Here is a 21,903-nt window from a genome sequence, read left to right on the forward strand (position 1 = left end):
GGTATGGAGGGAAGGGAAGAGCTGCTGGATATTTTCTATCTCTTGGCCTGATTACTGCTATTGCAGGAGCTGAACAATTTCATTGTATCTTTTCAGAACTTAGAGCAGCCAACTTGCTCCCTCAACAAAAGGGGGCTGCTTTAATGCTGATCATTACTCCTTCTTTACAAAGTACTTAGTCTGTAATAACACATTTACGAGCATGAGCGTGATTATTTGATTATTGTATCCCTTCCCTAGAACAGTGCTTGCCACAAAATAGGCATTCGATAAACATTTGTTGAACAGACCAGCTGGCCATGTGATTGATGAACTAGAGCACTGACTTCCTCCAAGCCTTCAGTGAACCAGCAGTTCGCTGTGAAAGATGTTCCCAGTGTCCTTGAAGTGGAACAGGAATGGAAGATGGAGGTGGAGGGCCCCTCCACTAGACCCTAGTCCTGGCTTCCCTCAGGGATAGGGACAGGGAGGCCGGAGGGTCTGGAAAGGGCACTGCTTCCTTCACTTAACGCTGCTACGCAGCAGCTTCCCCAAAAGTGAAGAAGTCAGGAAAAGTTGCAAAGCTGGGGGGTGGGAGGAAGTCGAAGAGAACGGATCACCCTCAGGCTGACCCTTTCTTTAAGCTCCCGCCCACAGCTCCGAATCGAGTCCTCTCAGCCGACAGAGGGCGCTGCGCACAGAGCCTTAGACTCTATGGTCGCTCCCACCGACTCCCATGAGGAAGCGCGACCAGGAACCGCCTATATACTTCCGTTTCCAGCCCGGCCTCTTTCTTTCTGTGCCGATAGCGCTCTCGCAAACATGGTAGGACTTTGGTGTGGGGCCAGGGTAACATCCAGGTTAATCTTTCCACTCCCGGCGACGGTGTCGTCCCGGGATGGGTCCAGGCCCTTGCGTGGACTCATTGTACCAAAGAAACTCAATGTTGCCGGGATCGACCTCGAAGGGGCCAGGCTTTGGGGCCAGGAATTGAATTGATGGGCTAGAGAGGTAGACTTACCTGGGGGTGGAGTGACTGCGCTGTCCTTCCGCTGGGAGACTCGGCGGAGGGCACTCTGCTGGAAGCACATGGGGCTGGACCACTTTCTGGTCAGCGTTGTGTGTTAGCGAGGAGTTGGAGAGTCGAGTCCTCGTAGGATGCCTTGGCGGCAGCTGGGTCGGGTAGGGCGTTGTGCTATTGGCGTCTGATAACACTGCCTGTTCTGAACGGTTCATTTACTAGGTGAACGTTCCGAAAACCCGCCGGACTTTCTGTAAGAAGTGTGGCAAGCACCAACCCCACAAAGTGACACAGTACAAGAAGGGCAAGGATTCTCTGTATGCCCAGGGTAAGACGATCTGTACGTAATTTGGTTTTAATGTGGCGTTTATGTAGTGGTATAATATACGAGTGTAGTTTTTTCCCCAGGCTTGGGCATTAATAATTCTGATGGAAAGCCCAAGATAAAACCCGCAAGAAGACTTTTCCATGTGGCTGTTGTGATTTATGTTCTTCAGTATGCCATACCAAATAACTTTTGCTCTCCCAGGAAAGCGCCGTTATGACAGGAAGCAGAGTGGCTATGGTGGGCAGACTAAGCCGATTTTCCGGAAAAAGGTTAGTAGTAATTACTGTTAGACATGCTTCCCACTTACTGTGGTAGAGACCTTGCATTTGTCTCTAGCCCACACCTCTACAGTATAGGTGATGTGTTTTCATAGTGTCAGCGAAGTTCTCAGTCACCTGCAGTGACGTACCTAGCAGTCGAGCTGGGAGTGCAACACAGGTCTGACTAGTTTACGATACTGCATCACCTCAGTATTTTATGGTTTTTTGTCCTTCTCTTTTTGAAGAGGCAAACATCAAGTTAAGGGATGTGCCCTGCCTTCCTAAGGACTGAAGTTTGAGTTCAGGAGTAAATCCTTTCCTTTGCTCTGTTCCCTTTCTGTCGTGTCCCTGTGAATCCTCAGCTCTTGGTTGCAGTAAGAATTGTTCTCTTACTGCTTCTCAGTTCAGAATCCTGCAGTCAGTCAGCTACCTATCTCATGAAGTCTTAAAGCTCTTTAGAAGAGCCATTTAGGCCTTCCACCAGCTTCCTGAATTCTGTATGTGTCATTTGTCATTCTCAGGCTGAATCAGTTTTTGTTCTACCACAGGTACATTGGGTTACCACTTAAAGTAATTAGCACAGTGCCTGGAACATAGCATTCCCACGAGCACAGCATTTCTTTTGGCACTTTGCTCCTGGTTCAGCCTGGTTGTAGAAAATATTAAGGAATGACTTTAATGTTCATTTAGGTGCAATTTGGTAACTTGTTTAGAAGTTGGGAAGGTTCTAGCTATGTTTTGGCTTTTTGAGAACTGCAAACTAGCAGCAGTAGGATTCTGACTCCAGGAACAGGCTTAAAAAGTTGAATATTACTGGGGAGTGTATCTTGAGTTAAGTAATACAGTTGAATGCACATAAATTCTAGACATAATTGTAGGTAGTCTTTGGAGAATTAATATCTCTTAAGTAACAATTATTAACCGTATTTAATGAATTGTGAAAGTTGTGTTTCATAGTTGGCATGGACTTGGTTGACCCATTTTTGGTTGTGTGGAATATTTAAATAGAGCTGCTGAATGGCCACAAGTTCAGGGTGGTATGGTGGGTGCCTGTTTGATAAGGAGCTGTCTAGGATGTTTGATCTGAGTGGAGAACTTGATGGCAATTTGATAACTTGCCACCTTTGCTATAACATTTTCTCTTAAATCCACTGGTTTTCACATTTCTGTTTTCTCCCTGTGCTAAAGACAAATTGTCACAACTCTCTCATTTTCATTTGAAAGCTTTGCTTTAAGTAGTACTTAACCAAACATAGTCTTATTTTTGAAGGAAGATTTTCTGCAGTGATTTATGAAGGGTTTGACTTAATTTTAATCTTTCCAGGCTAAAACTACAAAGAAGATTGTGCTGAGGCTAGAATGTGTTGAGCCCAACTGCAGATCTAAGAGAATGCTGGCTATCAAGAGATGCAAGCATTTTGAACTGGGAGGAGATAAGAAAAGAAAGGTATATAATTATGGGTGGAAGATGCAATCTTTTCTGCATAGCTTTATTATATTTGGAGAGGTGAACATTTCTGCCCACTCATTTATTGTGGCATCAAGATCAGGGGCAACCCTCTCAAAATAATGAGATTCATAGCTGGAAGGTAAAAAGTTTTTGGTGTTGGTTTCGGCATGAGTAGGAAAGGAAGAATGACACTTAGTAAAGGATGGTGGTCCCTTTAAGAAAAGACACTTCTTGATGGAGTAGAGGTTCTCTGCAAAATAGCAAACTCACCATTTTTTTTTCTGTTCTATTACAGGGCCAAGTGATCCAGTTCTAAGCTTCATCTTTTGTTTTATTATGAAGACAATAAAATTTTGAGGTTATGTTTACTTCATTTGGTTGCACTTGGTCTTTTGGGAGGGAAATAAACTAGTGCCATCAATAAAATCCCTCTTGTGGGGAGATTTATGCTTGATGGTTCTTCTGGGTACTTGGCTCATTTTGGATTGAACCTGACTGGTTGAGGTCACATCAGATGTGATCTAATTTGGTATTTTAATCACTTGGGGCTTCATGGGATTCCTTTTGCTATTAATCAAAGGTTATTGGTTATCATGGGACATAAGTAGAGACCTGAAACTCCCTACCAGGGTGAGGTCAGAAACAGTTATATCCATAGTGAATGTAAGGTTTACCAAGAGTGAGATAATTTGTCTCACATATCTTTGCTACTTCAATCATTTAATGAGGAACTTTGGCCCAGTTCTCTAGGCACAAAATATATGTATTCTATGTCTTCAGACTTAATCTCATACCCCCTAAGCATTTCGACATACTCCCTCAAAATTTTTTTTGTGTGAGGAAGATCAGCCCTGAGCTAACATCCATGCTAATCCTCCTCTTTTTGCTGAGGAAGACCGGCTCTGAGCTAACATCTATTGCCAATCCTCCCTTTTTTTATTTTTCCCCCCAAAGCCCCAGTAGATGATGTCATAGTTACACATCCTTCTAGTTGCTGTATGTGGGACGCGGCCTCAGCATGGCCGGAGAAGCGGTCCGTTGGTGCACACCCGGTATCCGAACCCAGGCCGCCAGCAGCGGAGCATGTGCACTTAACCTCTAAGCCACGGGGCCAGCCCTCCCTCAAATTTTAAAGTGGAGAAATTATTTTCATCATGTTGAAATAACTGTAAAGGATGTAATTTCTAGTGAATTAAACTCAGTGGAATCTAATGGGCATATCTATCCAGTTTTAAAAATGCCTAACAGTTTCAAATTTTACATCCTTGTCCTCTTGGTGTACTATTGTATACTTCATTCTTAGATGTTCAGCTCTTCATACTTGTGAGACGAAACTCTGGATGGCAAAGCAAATATGCTACACATTTAGTAACTGAAAGTGCATCTCAATGAGATGGAGCAGTTTTCTTCCAAGTTAGTTTACCTGTGGATGAATAAGCTGGCTTTACCAATTTTATTCTAATTTTTATCAACTGACAATTAGTACTCCAATTTTATTGAAAATAATTTGTAATCACCTGACAAGGAAAGGAATTGTTACAACTTGCACTTGGTATTTTGAGTGGGCCTTATGTGCCATTTTTTGTACTGCTGTGCACTCCAGATGGGTGAGATGTGTGCCTTCATACATTTGCTCATGTGGGAGAAGGGTGATTGTGGAAGGGGAGGTGGTGAAGGAGCAAGCTTGAAGCTCTGACTATAGGCTGGTCTTCAGGCAAACCAATAGTAGGAAAAGGAATTGGAATGTGGCAATTTGCTTAAAATGATTCATTCCCACATACCCTAGTTTGAGGTTCACTGCCTCATCACAAAGCCTCAAGAGAGAAGGTGATTCATTTTAAAGGGAAGGGATCATCTGGCCAGAGGTCTGGTATTTTAGGCCATAAAGTGAAAGTAAGCCAGGTGCATTTGTTGGATCTAGATTGCAAACAACCTTGGGATTTGGAAACCTAGATGGGGTATTCTTGACAAGATTGTTCCATAAAAATTCAGTAATGTGGTCTGTTGGGTTGCCTCCATAGTTTCAGATCTAAATATTTTATTTGTCAAGATTATTCCTGCTTGGGTATTTTTTTGCCCCTCAGTTGAAGATTTCTTTTTATCTTCCCTTTGAGCTAAGATTATAAGCAGTGTCATCCAAGTACCTCAGTAGGTGGCAGTGTAATGGTTAAAAGCCTGGGTTTAAGTCCTAGCTGCCATTTACAGTGACTAAGCACCTGCCTCAGGGTTGTCAGGATTAAAATGAGTCAGTGCACCTCAGGCACCTAGAACAGTGCCTGGCACACAGTAAGTAGCCAATAAATTACAGCTATTATTTCTTAGTAGTTAAATTAGTTTCAAAAGCTTTTCCCCAAAATGTTCTTTTCAATATCTTTAGAAGTAGTTTTTTTTTTTTTTTGGTGAGGAAGACTGGCCCTTAGCTAACATCTGTTGCCAATCTTCCTCTTTTTGCTGAGGAAGATTGGCCCTGAGCTAACATCTGTGCCCAGCTTCCTCTATTTTGTATGTGGGATGCTGCCACAGCATGGCTTGACGAGTGGTGCATAGGTCCATGCCTGGGATCCGAACCTGCGAACCCCGGGCCGCTGAAGTGGATTGCGTGAAGTTAACCACTACGCCACTGGGCCAGTCCCCTAGAAGTAGTTTTAAAAAAAAGCTCACCTGTGGAAAATTTTATTCAAGGAAATAGAACAGCTGAAGTGGGAATGGAAGAAAAGGTAGAAGTCAGGTAGTGACTTGGGCAACAAAATACACACTTTAAAGGAAGGTTTTTTATATGGTCTAGCTTGTTCTGTCTAGCCGAAGCAAAACAGTGCCTGTGGGATTTATTCGAGTTTTTAAACTTGAAGTCCATTCATAAAACCCAAGTTTTCTCTTCACAGGAAGGAGCTCTGTGATCAGGCAGTCAGGAAGACAAGCCAGTCCTCGACCCAGGGAAGCAATAGAGATGGTATGAGAACGAGGTCCACCAATCTCCTGCAGGTTTACCATAGCCACAGCCCAGGCTAAGTCCGAGAGAGGGCGTTCCCACACCTCAATGTTGTCTTCCTGAAAAGTAAGACGAAATAGGTGTGATAGCTTGGTCACTAGCAATAAGCTGCCTTGTTTGTGGCATTCAGTCTTATTGTCAGAACTATCTGAGCACTTCTAGGAAAGATTAAAATTATTCTGTAGCATGTTTTAGAAATCATGATTCCAGCAAAAAATGAGCCTCATTACTGATTATAATATCAAGATTAAAAAAAATATATTCTCAATAGATCACTGCTTATTCTCAAAGGTAACAGATTTAGGCCCAAGACAAACTTGGTATTTGGGTATAAAGCCATCTTAAAGTACACCCCCCAAATAAGCATTTGGATGAATTGTCAACTAGTAGGCAAGAGAACATGTTCCTGGCCAGTTCCTATTTTCTCCCATAGAACATTATTTACTATACCTTTCTAAGCCGGTACCCCTGCTTGCCCAAGGGGTCCTGGTTGATGGCAATTACATCCTTATCTTGAAGGAGGGCTTTGGCTTGAGGGCTGATCTGTCGGAGGTCATTGGACATAAATAATGGAGCTGCCATGATAGCCCAGAGGGCCATCTGAGTTATCTGCTGATCCCAGCTGAGGCCAAAGTTGCCAATCACTAACTGAGACAAAGAATGAAGTAAGAATTGGAAAGAAGAAACATTCTTAAAGTTGCCTAGATGCAGAAAGAAGCCACTTTGCATGGTACCCTGCTGAGTACTCTCATATAAAGCCTGCTCCCAGGAAATTTCCCTTCTGATTTACCTTGAATGTCAAGTAGGAAACAGGCCCCCTATAGAGGGTGGAACAAGGAGGGTTCAGGTTCTTACCATATCTGGGTCATTCCAACCCCCTGGTCCTGCGACACCAACAATTCTCTCCTGGTTAGAAGATGTCCAGTCCAAGACACTCTTGACACTTTGCCAAGCATCATAAATGTCAGCAAAATTTCTCCAGTGATTGCAGTATTCTCGGACTTCTGTGTAATTGGGCTGTGAAAACAGAAATAACCACTCTTCTGTTTACTTCTGTTTACTTTCTACTAATATTCTTGTGAGATGAAAACAGTCAAGTTTAAAGGAGGCACTGGTAGCTTTCTCTTTAGTTTACAGATTAAAGGTCTCCATGAGGAGAGCTAAATCTTTTTTTATTCTTTAATTTTTTTTTATTTATTTTTTTCCCCCAAAGCCCCAGTAGATAGTTGTATGTCATAGTTGCACATCCTTCTAGTTGCTGTATGTGGGACACGGCCTCAGCATGGCGAGAGAAGTGGTGCGTTGGTGCGCGCCCGGGATCCGAACCCTGGCCGCCAGCAGCGGAGCGCGCGCACTTAACCGCTAAGCCACGGGGCCGGCCCCTAAATCTTTATTACAATGAAATTTCAGTGTAAGAAGTTTGCTTCAGAAGTAGGCCATATAACTTAAAATGGCTTTAACACTGTTTATGCTGGAAATTTACCAAATAGTAACTAGGTATTGGGATTATGGAGGATTTTAATTTTTTTCATACTTCACTGTATTTTCAAACTTTTCTAAAATGAACATGTATTATTTTTATAATCAGAAGTAACTAGAATGATCTTAATAAGTAAAAATAAAAGCTGCAAAATTACTCAGGACTCATCAAGCATATGATAAGGCAATCTGAATCCTAGGAATATAAATTAATGGAACAAATACGTTTGTCGTTAGGCAGGTGGGATAGCCGAGGTTTAAGATGTTGAGAAAGAGGTGAGAGTATTTTGCAGAGATTAGAAGGAAATAACAGGAATTCAATATAAATAAATATATATTTAATACAAATATATTTATAATATCAATATACTTATAAATATATTGATATAAATTTATAAATATTTATGTTAAATATATTTATATTGAATAAATAATTATTCAACACTTACCATATGCTAAGGATACAGTGATAAAGCCAGACAAGTTCCCTGCCCTCCTGGAGCCTACATTCTAGTGGGGGAGCCAGACAATCAGCAAGTCAACAAATAATTCCATATAGTGCTAAGCTCTTAGAAGGAAATGGAACAGGTTAATGCAATAAAGAATGGATAGAGGGCTGTTTTAGAGTAGAGGAGACCCATCTGAGTATCTGGCATTTGGTCTGAGACCTCAATGCTAAGAAGGAGCCAGCCATTTAAAAATCTTGGGGGAAGAACGTACGAGGCAGAAAACAAAATGCAAACAAAGGCCCAGAGGCAGCAATAGGCTTGGGGGTGTTTGAGGGACAGAAAGAAAACCAGTGCAGTGAGGGAAAGAGTGATGGGAAATGAGGTTGGAGAGGCAGGCCAGGGCCAGATTAATGGAGTTTGATTTTATTCCAAGTACAATGGGAGGCCAGTTAAGGGTTTCAAGCAGGGGAGTGATACGATTACATTTACATTTTAATAAGGTCACTCTGGTGCTGCTTAGAAAATGGATGGGGGTAGGGGGAGAGTGGAAGTAGAGCCATCAGGCTGTTAGAGCAGTTTGAGTGGGAGATGATGGTGGCTTGGAAGACCAGGGTAGATGCAGCTGAGATGAGAAGTGGGCTGATTCAGGATATATTTTGTAGATAGGACTGATAGGATTGCTGGTGGACAGGTTGTGAACCATGAGACAAAGGGAAGAATCAAAGATGACTTCCTAGGTGATGGTAGCTTAGATACCAATTATAGCAGTGGGGATGGTGAGAAGTGGCTGGATCCTAGGGGTGATGGTAGGATGAGACTGTTAAGTAAGGTTGGAATTTGAAGGAGACCTTGGTCTCCTTTATTCTCAAGTTCTGAAAATCTATCAGCAAGGCTCTATCAGATCCTGGGCTCACTAGCTCACCTTGTGAAAGGGCCACATATAAAGCGGCCACTCACAGGAATACACAATGCTTCTGCCAGTCCTGTTCAGGGCCAAGGACATGTACTTATAACCTGTATGAGAAAACAATGGGTAAAATAAGGGAAAAAAGGGAATTTCCAGTTGGGGCTGTATATTTTAAAAAGAGGCTGCCTGGAAAGGCCATGTTTATATTTTAAATGAGGAGCAGGGGCCAGCCCAGTGGCGTAGTGGTTAAGTTGGCGTGCTCCACTTCGGCCGCCCACGGTTCTCGGGTTCAGATCTCGGGCACGCGGACCTACACACCACTCATCAAGCCATGCTGTGGTGGCGTCCCACATACAAAATAGAGGAAGATTGGCACAGATGTTAGCTCACGGCCAATCTTCCTCACCAAATAAATAAATAAATAAAAATAAATGAGCAGCAGAGACAGGTGGCTGCTCTGTGCTTAAATTGTGTCTAGTATTTCTCAGACTGCTGGGATTGTTCTGAGGTGCATATATTGAGGAAAGGCAGGAATGAAGATGCTCCTTTCTCTGTGACTGACATTCTGGATACTTTCCCAAGTGATGTTATGAGAGTTACAGTTACTATTTGTAATTGACTCAGAGTCCTCTTGAATTAAAAATGCACAACATTAGCCGTGATTAGGCATGCATAGATGTTACATGCATGAATGAATGAATGCATGGACAAACTGAAAGAAGAGAAGAGGTAAGAATTCTGGCACATTGAGAATAATTATTTCCAGTATTGTGACTGGGTATTTAAAATGTGAAGATTAGTTCTTTGGATGCTCAGTTACCTTGGCCTTAAAGTTTTTCCCTTTGCTCATGGCTAAATCTCTTGAATGAAACATACCATTTGCCAAATGTTCCAAACTGTCACAGTAACAACCATCAAATTTTAGCAGATCTACTCCCCACTCAGCAAACGTCTCCGCATCAATGTCATAGTATCCATAACTCCCAGGGAAGCCTGCACAGGTTTGCCTTCCAACATCTGCATAAATTCCTAGCTTCAGTCCTTTGCTATGGACCTGAAATGAGAGGAGAGGCACCACAGTAGAAGGGCAATCATGAAGTAGAAAGAGAGAACCACTCCAGGCTGGCGGCAGAGACAAGTACAGTGCACCAGGTATCGGGCTTTTTTTTTTCACAAGCCCCCAAAATTATCCAGATGAGTTTGTTGGGAGACAATGAGCAAAGTCTCCAATTCTGCTGAGTTCAAATTATACATGTTGGGCCAGCCCCATGGCTTAGCGGTTAAGTGCACACGCTCCGCTTCTGGTGGCCTGGGTTCGGATCCTGGGCGCGCACCGACGCATCACTTCTCCGGCCATGCTGAGGCTGCGTCCCACATACAGCAACTAGAAGGATGTGCAGCTATGACATACAACTATGTACTGGGGCTTTGGGGGGAAACAAAATAAATAAAATCTTAAAAAAAAATTATACATGTAAGCTATAGCACAGAACTGAAGGGGAAGCAAGCCATCAGTCGCTCTAATCTTCCTCTGATGGGATCCTAAAAGTTACCTTTCCAGGGCAATGATCAATTTATCTGGACAAATCCTCTCGCCTCGACCAAACCTTAGTTAGGTTCCTTTGAGTCCTCTTCTCAAGTAGGCCTCAACCTTGGCTTTCTGCATCCAGTTTTAACAAGAATCCTGCTAAGTCATCCCCCCACCCTTGATATCTGATCAAGTTCTTCATCCCCCACTCTCGATGTCTAAGTCCTTGGCCTGTTTTTAGCAAGAATCCCTCTCCTCTTGATGTCTCCTCTTAGTAATTTTCCATCCACTGACCACCTCAATCTGCTCGTTGGATATACATCCCTACTTGTCTTCGTTGTATTCGGAATAGAGCTCAGCTCTTTGCTCTATTGCAATAGAACCGAATAAAATCTGTCTTCATTGCCTTTAACTAGTGTCTGGCTCTATTACTCTTTTTTTTCCCTCTCCCCAAAGCCTCAGTGCATGGTTGTATACCCTAGGTGTAAGTCGTTCTAGTTCTTGTATGTGAACTGCTTCCATAGCATGGCAACTGACAAATGGGTGGTGTGGTTCTGTGACCAGGAAGTGAACCTGGGCTGCCGAAGGGGTGAGCATGGAACTTTAACCACTAGGCCATCAGGACTGGCTTGCTCTATTACTCTTTAACAACTTCCAGAATATATTCCTTCTGTCTTCTAAAATTCTAGTTTATAGTACAATTGGAATAGCTGCTCAAAATTTATATGGAAATATATGCACACACGTCAAAAACCAAGTTCCATTTTCCTCCTAGAGAATTCAGTGGTATCAGCAAAAGGAGAACTTCTCCAAGATGCTATTGCACCGCTAGCTCTCAAGAGCTATTGCAAAACATTTATCTGCTGATGGGATGAAACTTCCACCTGATAAGCCTTACAATTCAACGTTCAGGTGACAGCAGCTATTTTTTGGTACAGAGGTGCTTACAGTCTCCTGAATGAAAAAGAAAATTATCTATAAACTCACATAATCAGCCAGGTGGCGGATCCCACCAGGAAAGCGTTTAGGGTCTGCCTGAAGTCTGCCTTCTGAATCTCTTTGGGGAGCCATCCAACAGTCATCAATGCAGAGGTACTCATAACCTACATCCTTCCAGCCATCTGAGTCCATGAGCTTTGCCATCTGCATGAAGAGCTTCTCACTGAAAGAGAAATTCCAAGAATCATTACAATTCATTAAACAAATGCTTGGGTAGTCCTATTTGTTAGGCACCTTGGGGTTTTACAATTTTTTTCCAACTCGGTAATAGTTCGGTAGTAATCACAACCAATGCAAGGTAAAATGGACTCAGCCCTTTTTTTTTCTCCCTCCCCTCCCCTCTTAATACTTCCATCCTAAGAACCCCAAACAATTAAAATAGGAATGAGAAATACTACATGAAATTGAAAAGGTTATTAGAACTAAAAAGAAAGTTCAGTAGGGGCCGGACCCGTGGCTTAGCCGTTAAGTGCACACGCTCCGCTGCTGGCGGCCCGGGTTCGGATCCCCGGGCGCGCACCGAGGCACCGCTTCTCCTGTCTTGCTGAGGCCGCGTCCCACGTACAGCAACTAGAAGGATGTGCAGCTATGACATACAACTATCTACTGGGGCTTTCGGGGAAAAAAATTAAATAAAATTGTAAAAAAAAAAGAACAGTAAAGTAAGAAACTACAAAGTTAGGGTAATCAACAGCTTCCTTAGATATCAACAATAATCTATTTGGAGAAAAAGATACCATTCACAAGAGCAACCAAAAAAGCAAGAGAAAAATCTAAAATACCTAGAGATACATTTAAGATGTGTACAGAGCCCATATAAATAAAACTATGATGTTCCCAAATGATTTGAATAAATGGAGAGACATTATTTTGCTCTTGAATAAGAAAACTCAGTATGAAAAAGAAGCTAATTCTCCCTACACATCTTTCTACATTTAACAAAACCCTGACAAATCCCAAAAGGACTTTCTAAGGAACTTGGCAACATGATTCAAAAAGTTCACCTAAAAGATTAAACACGTGAACATTCTACAAAAGATACATGAAGCTGGTGTAGTAACAGCAGCATTAGAATACACAGATCAATGGAATTAAAGATCAAGTTCAGAAAGAGATCCTTCCAGCCATCTGGTACGATGGAATTCAGTGTATATTAAATGTGGCATTCCTTATAGGGGAATCAAGTCTAGGTAGATTAAAGATTGAAATATTTTTAAAATCCATAAAAATACTAGTAGAACTGTAGGTGACTATATAATCTTCAGGTAGGAAAGGACTTTCTCAGCATGATGCCAGAGCCAGAAATCATAAAGGAAAAAATCGATGTTTGATATATTCAAGTATCAAAACCAACACACAGCAAGAACTACCATATTCACAATGTACGATAGAAAAAAACCAAACAAACCACAAAAACATTTTCCAGTTGAAAAATAGGGAGCTAACACAAACAGGCAATCCATAAAAGAAACCATGCAAAGAGCCAGTTTAACGTATGAAAAGATGTTCAACCTTATGAGTAATTACATAAAGGAAGATAAAAACACCTACCAGATTGGCAAAGTTTTAAAAGAATGACAAAAATGCAGTGTTGGCCAGGGTGTGGGGAACAGGCACTCTCATGCACTGTTGTTGGGAATGTGCATCTGCAAAACTTCTGGGGAGGACAGTTTATCTGATATGTAACAAAATGAGCATACCTTTGGACCCAGTAATTAGACTTCTAAGGAAAGAATCAGATGATGTAGAAGGAAGGTTAGCATAGCTTTGTTCACAATAAAAAAAAAAAAATTGAAGACCCTGAATAGTTATCAACAGGAGATTGCTTAAATTATGGTATATACATACAATTTTCATTTATGAAGCCCTTATACTGTGCCAGGCACTTGACTCTGCCTACATTTAAAAAGGGTAATTAGGGCCTACCCCGTGGCTTAGCGGTTAAGTGCGTGCGTGCGCTCCGCTGCTGGCGGCCCGGGTTCGGATCCCGGGCGCGCACCGACCCACCGCTTCTCCGGCCATGCTGGGGCCGCGTCCCACATACAGCAACTAGAAGGATGTGCAACTGTGACATACAGCTATCTACTGGGGCTTTGGGGGAAAAAATAAATTAAAAAAAAAAATAAATAAAAAGGGTAATTAATCCGCCCAAGGTTACATGGCTAAGTAATGATAAGCTAGAATTTTAACCTAGGCAAGCAGACTTCAGAGTCTTGTTGTTAACACTCATGACACAAACATGATCTAATTTTTATTGAAAATAATTAAAAAAAGAAATCTGTGTTTTTATTTACATAGAAGAAAATTGTAAGGTCGTATATTAACATTTTAACCACGATTATTTCTGGGTGGTGGAATGAGGACAATCTTTATTTTCATTATATTCTTCTTTACTATCTACATTTTTTGCAAAGATCACGCATTAATTTTATAATCAGTTACAAAAATAAGACAACCACTACTTAGAAAAAAAGGAAGAGACAAAAAGAAATATTTGATGGGCACCATTGCTACACAGTTTACTTCAGGGTCACAATGGACTTAGTCTGAAACTTAGAAGGCCAATTAATTCTGTGATGTTTGACCAACATCCTGACTTTATCTGTAAAGACATTCATAGGAATAACTTATGGGCACTGGCATGTACCATGACTGCTGCTTTTAGAGGAGCCTCTGCACTACGGGTGTCTTTATTATGTTTTTAACAATAACTATCAGTGATTCTTAACCTTTTCTAGATCACTGATCCCTCTGAGAATCTGAACAAAGCTAAAGATCCTCTCTCCAGAAAAACACACATACTCATATTTGCAGATTTGCATTAATTTTCCCATGGATTCCAGGTTAAGAACATTTGTTCTATACACCTAATTGAGGGGGTCAGGCACTGCACTGTGCTATGCACTTTAAATGGGTTATCTCATTGAAAGCTCACCTGCGTCAGATAAGAACTATTTTACAGATTCTTCTGAGTTGGCTCTGTGAGGTAAGAGTTGTTATTTCAATTTAAAAAGAATATGTGGATCAGATAGGTTCAATACCTGTCTTATCCAGCCTCAACCCTCGCCTTCGATATAGAAAGTTCCTCCAGCCAGACGCCACACTGAAGGGCAAGGGGGTGGGGAGATCTCAGAGACTCCATGGTCTCGCTGAACTCCCGCGAGTTACAGCCAAGGAACCCGTGACCCAAAAAAGAGAAGAAATGGCACGCGTCTTTGTCCTCCGTCTCTCCCACTCAACGCAGCTGTGCTCACTGCTAGTACCCGGCAGAGGTAGAGCAGCAGCTCACAAGGACGGTCTGAACGGAACTGGACGGTAAATGGAGAAAGTCCCTAGCTGAATGGTCAGGCAATGAGAGACGGAGAAGCAGGGGCCCGACTCCCACCCTAGGAGGGGTCACACGGAGAAAGTTTAGGGCTAGTCCCCATCCGGGGCAGTTGCTGGGGATAAAAAAGCAGCAGCAGTAGGGGAGCTCTCCCTCGTGCCCAAATGTTCCCGCTGAGACCCCCATCCTTCCAAACACAGCCAGACAAACACGGAAAGGCGAAGGGAAGGGGTTACCCCATATCTCTGATACCTGACGCAGGAATCCGGATCTTCTTGGCAGTCAGTGTTGCACATGAAGCGCTCCCAGTGCAGCCAGCCCATGGTAGGGGTCATCGCCAAGCCATTGTCCAGAGCCCTGGCCCCAGGGATGCCAGGGAGAACCAGGGCCAGGAAGCGAAGCGCCAGCACGCAGCCCGGTAGCTGGGCTCTGCTCATCAGCTTCATCGTCACTCATCAGGCAGGACAGATTTCCATGGATAACCTGGGGTTTTAAGTTTAACCTTAGGAGCGGACCAATCACAGGGGAGTTATTAAATAGTGACGTTACTGTTTCTCAGGCAACTGGGTCGGTTATCCGGGGGCGGACCAATGATCAGTCACGGAAGACGCACCGCAACCAATCACACTCTTTCTTTCTTGATGTTGGCGCGCTCTCTTTCCATACCAGAAGGAAGTGCGGTACTTTAGCGATCCCGAGTTTAAGCCGAGAGTTGCTCACGTGACCGAGATCTCACATGACGTAGGTGCTCACGTGATCAGTCGCTTACGTGAGCAGAAGTAGTTCTGGTCGTCGTCTACCGTCTCGCTATAGCCGTTTGAGGGAAGAAGGAGGAAAATTATCCGGTATCGTTAGAGGTTGGTGTGTGGGTGGGATCTGGGGCCCCGGGGATGGTGATGATGAAGACCAAAGCGGGCTCCGCGGGCCGCCTCCGCCTTTTTCGTTCCCTGCTTTCCCCTCCCCCGCCCCCCCTCCCCCCATCTCAGTGCCGGGAAGCCGTCTTTGCTGCGCCTGGTGGGGAAATGGTGGACGTTCGTGACTGTGTGTGTGTTTTTGTATATCTGTCTGTCTGGGCGGGTCAGGGGAACCTTAAGAGAAACCGTAAGGTGAAAAACGATTGAAAACCACGTCCCTGGATTAGGAAAAACAGATATTGAGACCAGTGGTCTGAGTGCTGGTCCATCCATTCAGGCACTCAAGTCTCCACTGCCTGATTGTCCGTAGGGGGAGGCACATCTAGGCGAATGCTGCGTGTCTGATAGAGGCGCCCAATAAATGTTTTAACTGAATTGAACATTTAAATAACGTTTATTTTTCTGCTTATAACAATAATCTACATTTCAATTTTGAACATTTGAAAAATAACAGTGTACTCTAAATTTAAAAAATACACGTAATTCATCACTTGGAGATAACTACTCGGCATTATGGTGTATAGAAAGTATGTGTATAACACACATATAAATACACAAATTCTTAACTCACAGATGGCATCCTGGTTCCTGCTTCAGCCAACAGAGTCCTGGTGGCCTTCCCAGGAGATAACTGTAACGAAGCAGAACCTCCCTGCCACTACAGAGGGGATGCTAAGGCCTAGAGTGCTGCAGGGACATTAAATGGGATGGGTCATCCAAGAGCTTAGGCAGGCAGAAAAACAGTCGGTAAATCTGTCACTCAGACCTAAAGATGGTTTATAGGAAGACTTGTTATCACTGCAGATGCAGTGTGCCAGGCACAGAATAGGCAATTAGGAAATGTTTGTTGAATCCTCATTGTGGTTTTATGGCAGTTATTACACTTTGTACTTTCTTTCCAAGAGGCCCAGTGTTTCCAAACGGTGTCAGGTAAGCCATCCACATACAAAATTAGAAAGTTTTATAAAATGTGTTATACCAAATCCCAGAAAAACAAATATTTTAATTTGTTTTATGTTATTTTTTTTGCTGAAATAAAAGTAATTACTTTCTCTGTAGAAAGTTAAGAATGCACCAAAAATTGAAAAAATAAAATTGAAAAACCATAAACCTACCACTCAGAGTAATCACTGTTAACATTTGACAAATTCCTCAAGCATATATTTTTTCTAACATTGTTTTTTAATTCCAATTACAGTGATATTTAAAAATTAAAACTATATAGAAGTATATAGGATAAAAAGTGAAAATCCACTTCTCTTCCTACCCTCCAGGTCTTCTTATTTTTTATTTTTTTATTTTTATTTATTTATTTTTTACTTTTTTTTGTGAGGAAGATGAGCCCTGAGCTAACATCCATGCCAATCCTCCTCTTTTTGCTGAGGAAGACTGGCCCTGGGCTAACATCTGTGCCTATCTTCCTCCACTTTATATGGGCTGCCGCAACAGCATGGCCTGACAAGTGGTGCGTTGGTGCGCGCCCAGGATCCGAACCCGGGGCCGCCAGCAGCGGAGCGCGCGCACTTAACTGCTACACCACAGGGCTGGCCCCCCAGGTCTTCTTTTCTTAAAAAACAAGTTCGTATTATATGCTTCTAGACCTTCTTCTGGGCATTTACAGACATATATATGCGCATGCTTATATTTTAAAATAACTAGAATCATACTATGCATTTTCTTTCATTTAATATATTTTGAGACTCTTCCTAGGTCAGGGCAGGTCTTTTTTTTTAACAGCTGCATAGCATTCCATTTTAAGAATGAAGTGTAATTCATTCAGCCATTCCCCTATTAGTGGATAGTTAGGTTTCTAATTTTATGCCATTATTAACAGTGCTGCGTTGAACATTTGCGAGTATTGCTGTTTACCAGATTCCTGGAAGGAATTCTAGCAGGATGGAAGGATATGTGAACATATATTTTTTACATAGTTGAGATTATAAAGTAGCTGTGATCTTGGGTCACTTAAGATTATAGCATAAGTAATTTCTCATGTTATTAAATATTTTGGTAATTTTTAAATTGTGTGTAATATTCTATCTTTCTTAATAAAATACCTTGCAAAGAATATATAGCTCCATAAATCTTTGTCTGAATTTCAGATAACCTTAGGGCACATAACCTGAAGTAGATTTACTGTATCAACAAGTATGATACATATTTCCAAATTGCTTTCTAGAAGTACTGTTATCAACTTTCACTCCTCTAAGAGTGTGTTAGTTTGTGAACCTTGAATATCAGCATTGACTTTTCCTCACTGCTTAATTTTCACTATCTTGATGGGTGAAAAATGTCCATTAAAATTCTGGTTTTAATTTGCATTTCTGATGATTGATGAGGTTTGAACATTTCCCAGACTCCTCTCCTGTGTCCTCATATCTGTATTCCCCCTGAATTTAATCTGTTATCAAGTCCCACCAAATTTACTGCTTTGAATGCCTAGGTCACATCTTCCTCTCTTTTTTTAAATTGCTGTTGCCTTTGGTGAATCCCTTAACATACCTCTGAGAGACCGAGATTCTAACTGATCTTGCTAGAGTCACCCCATCCCCCTCTGTTTGAGTGCCACACTGTTGCCAGGGCGATCTATCTGAAAAGGTTCTGATGATGTCGCTCCCCTCCCCTCCCTCGCCTCCCCTCACTCCCCTCCCCCCTCCCCATTCCCCTGTTTAAAACCCTTAAAAGGTCCCTGGCATTTGTCTATCAAGGCCTTTGGGATGTGATCTCTACCTTGCCAGCCTTATTTCTTGCTTTGCCGCCTCCTACTTTATGTTCCATCATAATTTTTAGAATTTGTTCCTGGATCCCTGAACCAGTTAGTCTGTTTCATTTGACCATTCTGCACCAATGGATAGAATTGACTAACCAGTCCCTGCTTTATAGCACTCTTTCACCCTGCACAGAAGTCTGTCATAGCAGGGACAATGTTTATTAGCCCTTTTGTCTTTAGTAAAGATGTACAGTGCCCCTGTAGGACCAAAAGCCCTTTCTGGGCTTATTGATCTTTGTATGCCAGAGCCAAGTACTGGACCAGGCAACTGAAAAAATGTAAAATGAATGCTTGAATTCCCCCATAATGTCCTTTTTCTGTTTATCTCTTAGACCTTACTATTTCCTTGATTTTATTAATTTGCATGAGTTCTTTATATAATAAGAGTATTCATGTATTTGTTACAGGTGTCTTCTCAAGTGTATTGTTTGTGTTTTAATTCTGTTTAATCTTACTTTTGATGTAATGAAGTTTTTCTTTTTTATGTAATCAGATATAGCCATCTTTGATTTGTTGATGTCTTCCACTGGTTGTGTTACTGTTAATTTTTTACACCTTTTTATTTTCTGACTATAATGTTAATATAGGGTCAATGCAGAAAATTTACAAAATACAGAAATGTCCAAAGAAAACATTCCCTGAAACAAAAAGCTCCCATAATCCTAGCACCCAGAAATAACCACCATTATTGGTAATCCAACACATAATAGATATTGAATAAATAGTTGTTGAATGAATGAAGGAGTTAGAAATTTGGTGCAGTCTTTTTGTTTATGTGAATGTCTTACAAAAAAAGCTGTTAGTGTAATTGAGTTTTGTATTAATAGTTTGCTTTTTTCTCTTACTATATCCTGAACATTTTTCCATGACAATAGTTTTCTAATTTTTTTCAGCTACACCGAAATTGCATTGAGCCAAGCTTGCTACCAAGAGCCCAACAGTCACCATGATGCTGAGCACGGAAGGCAGGGAGGGGTTCGTGGTGAAGGTCAGGGGCCTACCCTGGTCCTGCTCAGCTGATGAAGTGATGCGCTTCTTCTCCGATTGCAAAATCCAAAATGGTACATCTGGTATTCGTTTCATCTACACCAGAGAAGGCAGACCAAGTGGTGAAGCATTTGTCGAACTTGAATCTGAAGATGAAGTGAAATTGGCTTTGAAGAAGGACAGAGAAACCATGGGACACAGATATGTTGAAGTATTCAAGTCCAACAGTGTTGAAATGGATTGGGTGTTGAAGCATACAGGTCCGAATAGTCCTGATACTGCCAACGATGGCTTCGTCCGCCTTAGAGGACTCCCATTTGGCTGTAGCAAGGAAGAGATTGTTCAGTTCTTTTCAGGGTTGGAAATTGTGCCAAATGGGATGACACTGCCGGTGGACTTTCAGGGGCGGAGCACAGGGGAGGCCTTTGTGCAGTTTGCTTCACAGGAGATAGCTGAAAAGGCCTTAAAGAAACACAAGGAAAGAATAGGGCACAGGTACATTGAAATCTTCAAGAGTAGCCGAGCTGAAGTCCGAACCCACTACGACCCCCCTCGAAAGCTCATGGCTATGCAGCGGCCGGGTCCCTATGATAGGCCGGGGGCTGGCAGAGGGTATAATAGCATTGGCAGAGGGGCTGGGTTTGAAAGGATGAGGCGGGGTGCGTATGGCGGAGGGTATGGAGGGTATGATGACTATGGTGGCTATAATGATGGGTATGGCTTTGGGTCTGATAGATTTGGAAGAGACCTCAATTACTGTTTTTCAGGAATGTCTGATCATAGATACGGAGATGGTGGGTCCAGTTTCCAGAGCACCACAGGGCACTGTGTACACATGAGGGGATTACCTTACAGAGCCACTGAGAATGATATTTACAATTTTTTCTCACCTCTTAACCCCATGAGAGTACACATTGAAATTGGACCCGATGGCAGAGTTACTGGGGAGGCAGATGTTGAATTTGCTACTCATGAAGATGCTGTGGCAGCTATGGCAAAAGACAAAGCTAATATGCAACACAGATATGTGGAGCTCTTCTTGAATTCTACTGCAGGAACAAGTGGGGGAGCTTATGATCACAGCTATGTAGAACTCTTTTTGAATTCTACAGCAGGGGCAAGTGGTGGTGCTTATGGTAGCCAAATGATGGGAGGGATGGGCTTATCTAATCAGTCTAGTTATGGGGGTCCTGCTAGCCAGCAGCTGAGTGGTGGTTACGGAGGTGGTTATGGTGGTCAGAGCAGTATGAGTGGATATGACCAAGTTCTGCAGGAAAACTCCAGTGACTATCAGTCAAACCTAGCTTAGGTAGAGAAGGGGCAGTAAACAGCTACTACAGAAATAAAAGCTGTGCATTTATGGGAGTTGAATAGAATGGGAGGGATGTCTAGCATATCCAGTATGATTGGTAAATGGGAAATATCATTGATTCTGATCACTCTTGGTCAGCTTTCTTTTTCTTTCTTTCTCTTTTTTTAAGAAAACAAATTAAGTTTAACAGTTTTGCATTACAGGCTTGTGATTCATGCTTACTGTAAAGTGGAAGTCAGGATTGTTTTAAAACTTCAAGCTCAGTAATTTCGAACACTGAAACATTCATCTAGGATGTAATAACAAAGTTCAGTATTGACCATAACTGTTAAAACAATTTTCAGCTTTTCTCAAGTTAGTTATGTTGTAGGAGTGTACCTAAGCAGTAAGCGTATTTAGGTTAAAGCAGTTTCACTTATGTTAAATGTTGCTCTTATACCACAATACATTGAAAACTTTGGATGCATGTTGAGAAACATGCTTTTCTGTAAAACTCAACTATAGGAGCTGTGTCTACGATTCAAAGTGAAAACATTTGGCATGTTTGTTAATTCTAGCTTTTTGGTTTAATATCCTGTAAGGCACGTGAGTGTACACTTTTACTTTTTTTTTTTTAAAGATCTGGGACAATTTTGAGATGTAATACCAATACTTCAGGAGTTTGGTCGTGTCGTTTGTATGAAATTCTGAGGCTTTGATTTAAATCTCCTTGTATTGTGATTTCCATTAGATGTATTGTACTAAGTGAAACTTGTTAAATAAATCTTCCTTTTAAAAACTGGAAATATAATCTTGTACAGCTTGATGTTCTTTATGTTCTATCGTATGAACCACTTCTTTTATACTATCCTCTGCTGTTGAAATTTAAGTTGTTTTTAGTTTTTTAATTATTATAAACATACATTAGCATCTTTATACATACATCGTTGCATATATCATTAATTATTTCTAAGATACATTCCTAGAAGTGGAATTGCTGTGTCAAAGGTCCACGCATTTTTAAGGCATTTGATTTGTATTATCAGATTATGGTACTTGGTGTTTCCACCAGGACTGTATTTTTTTTAATTTCCCCCCCACAGCCTCCTCAATGATGCACATTATCCTTCTTGATCTTGGCCTATTTGTTAGTTGAAAAATAGTATTCCATTGCTATTTTAATTTGTATTTCTTTCATTAATACTGAGGTGGAACTTCTTTCTGTTT

At 41.8% G+C, this 21,903-nt stretch overlaps 3 protein-coding genes across 5 annotated transcripts; 2 read left to right on the top strand and 1 right to left on the bottom strand.

Moving 5' to 3' along the window:
- Window positions 1-678: 678 nt before the first annotated feature.
- RPL36A (ribosomal protein L36a) lies at window positions 679-5,988 on the top strand. Of its 2 annotated transcripts, XM_058536352.1 has the most exons (6): window positions 679-804; window positions 1,223-1,328; window positions 1,530-1,597; window positions 2,913-3,035; window positions 3,334-3,396; window positions 5,921-5,988. In XM_058536352.1, the coding sequence occupies exons 1-5, from the start codon at window positions 694-696 to the stop codon at window positions 3,352-3,354; spliced, it is 429 nt and encodes a 142-aa protein (XP_058392335.1). In that variant the 5' UTR covers window positions 679-693; the 3' UTR covers window positions 3,355-3,396; window positions 5,921-5,988. The 2 variants fall into 2 exon arrangements, with proteins under 2 accessions (XP_058392335.1, XP_058392334.1); XM_058536351.1 differs by lacking the exon at window positions 5,921-5,988 and having other exon boundaries at window positions 3,334-3,411.
- On the bottom strand, window positions 5,696-15,221 carry GLA (galactosidase alpha). Its single transcript, XM_058536350.1, has 7 exons — window positions 14,967-15,221; window positions 11,378-11,552; window positions 9,739-9,916; window positions 8,878-8,969; window positions 6,883-7,044; window positions 6,478-6,675; window positions 5,696-6,086 (listed from the first exon to the last, which is right to left on the bottom strand). Exons 1-7 carry the CDS (start codon window positions 15,158-15,160, stop codon window positions 5,820-5,822), a joined length of 1,266 nt encoding a protein of 421 aa, XP_058392333.1. The 5' UTR covers window positions 15,161-15,221; the 3' UTR covers window positions 5,696-5,819.
- Window positions 15,222-15,462: 241 nt separating this feature from the next.
- Window positions 15,463-21,494, top strand: HNRNPH2 (heterogeneous nuclear ribonucleoprotein H2). 2 transcript variants are annotated; one of them, XM_058536349.1, is made up of 2 exons: window positions 15,463-15,559; window positions 19,292-21,494. In XM_058536349.1, the coding sequence occupies exon 2, from the start codon at window positions 19,345-19,347 to the stop codon at window positions 20,692-20,694; it is 1,350 nt and encodes a 449-aa protein (XP_058392332.1). In that variant the 5' UTR covers window positions 15,463-15,559; window positions 19,292-19,344; the 3' UTR covers window positions 20,695-21,494. The 2 variants fall into 2 exon arrangements, with proteins under 2 accessions (XP_058392332.1, XP_058392331.1); XM_058536348.1 differs by having other exon boundaries at window positions 15,467-15,571.
- Window positions 21,495-21,903: the final 409 nt, after the last annotated feature.

This window comes from Diceros bicornis, chromosome X (genome assembly GCF_020826845.1).
Source record: "Diceros bicornis minor isolate mBicDic1 chromosome X, mDicBic1.mat.cur, whole genome shotgun sequence".
Taxonomy (NCBI): Eukaryota; Metazoa; Chordata; class Mammalia; order Perissodactyla; family Rhinocerotidae; genus Diceros; species Diceros bicornis.

Excerpts from the sequence above, each read along its gene's own strand:
- HNRNPH2 (XM_058536349.1), top strand. The coding sequence starts at position 19,345 with ATGATGCTGAGCACGGAAGGCAGGGAGGGGTTCGTGGTGAAGGTCAGG.
- RPL36A (XM_058536352.1), top strand. The coding sequence starts at position 694 with ATGGTCGCTCCCACCGACTCCCATGAGGAAGCGCGACCAGGAACCGCC. Across the intron at positions 1,598-2,912 it reads AGCCGATTTTCCGGAAAAAG|GCTAAAACTACAAAGAAGAT; the intron begins GTTAGTAGTAAT and ends TAATCTTTCCAG. Across the intron at positions 3,036-3,333 it reads GAGGAGATAAGAAAAGAAAG|GGCCAAGTGATCCAGTTCTA; the intron begins GTATATAATTAT and ends GTTCTATTACAG.
- GLA (XM_058536350.1), bottom strand. The coding sequence starts at position 15,160 with ATGAAGCTGATGAGCAGAGCCCAGCTACCGGGCTGCGTGCTGGCGCTT. Across the intron at positions 11,553-14,966 it reads GATCCGGATTCCTGCGTCAG|TGAGAAGCTCTTCATGCAGA; the intron begins GTATCAGAGATA and ends TTTCTCTTTCAG. Across the intron at positions 9,917-11,377 it reads TCCGCCACCTGGCTGATTAT|GTCCATAGCAAAGGACTGAA; the intron begins GTGAGTTTATAG and ends CTCTCATTTCAG.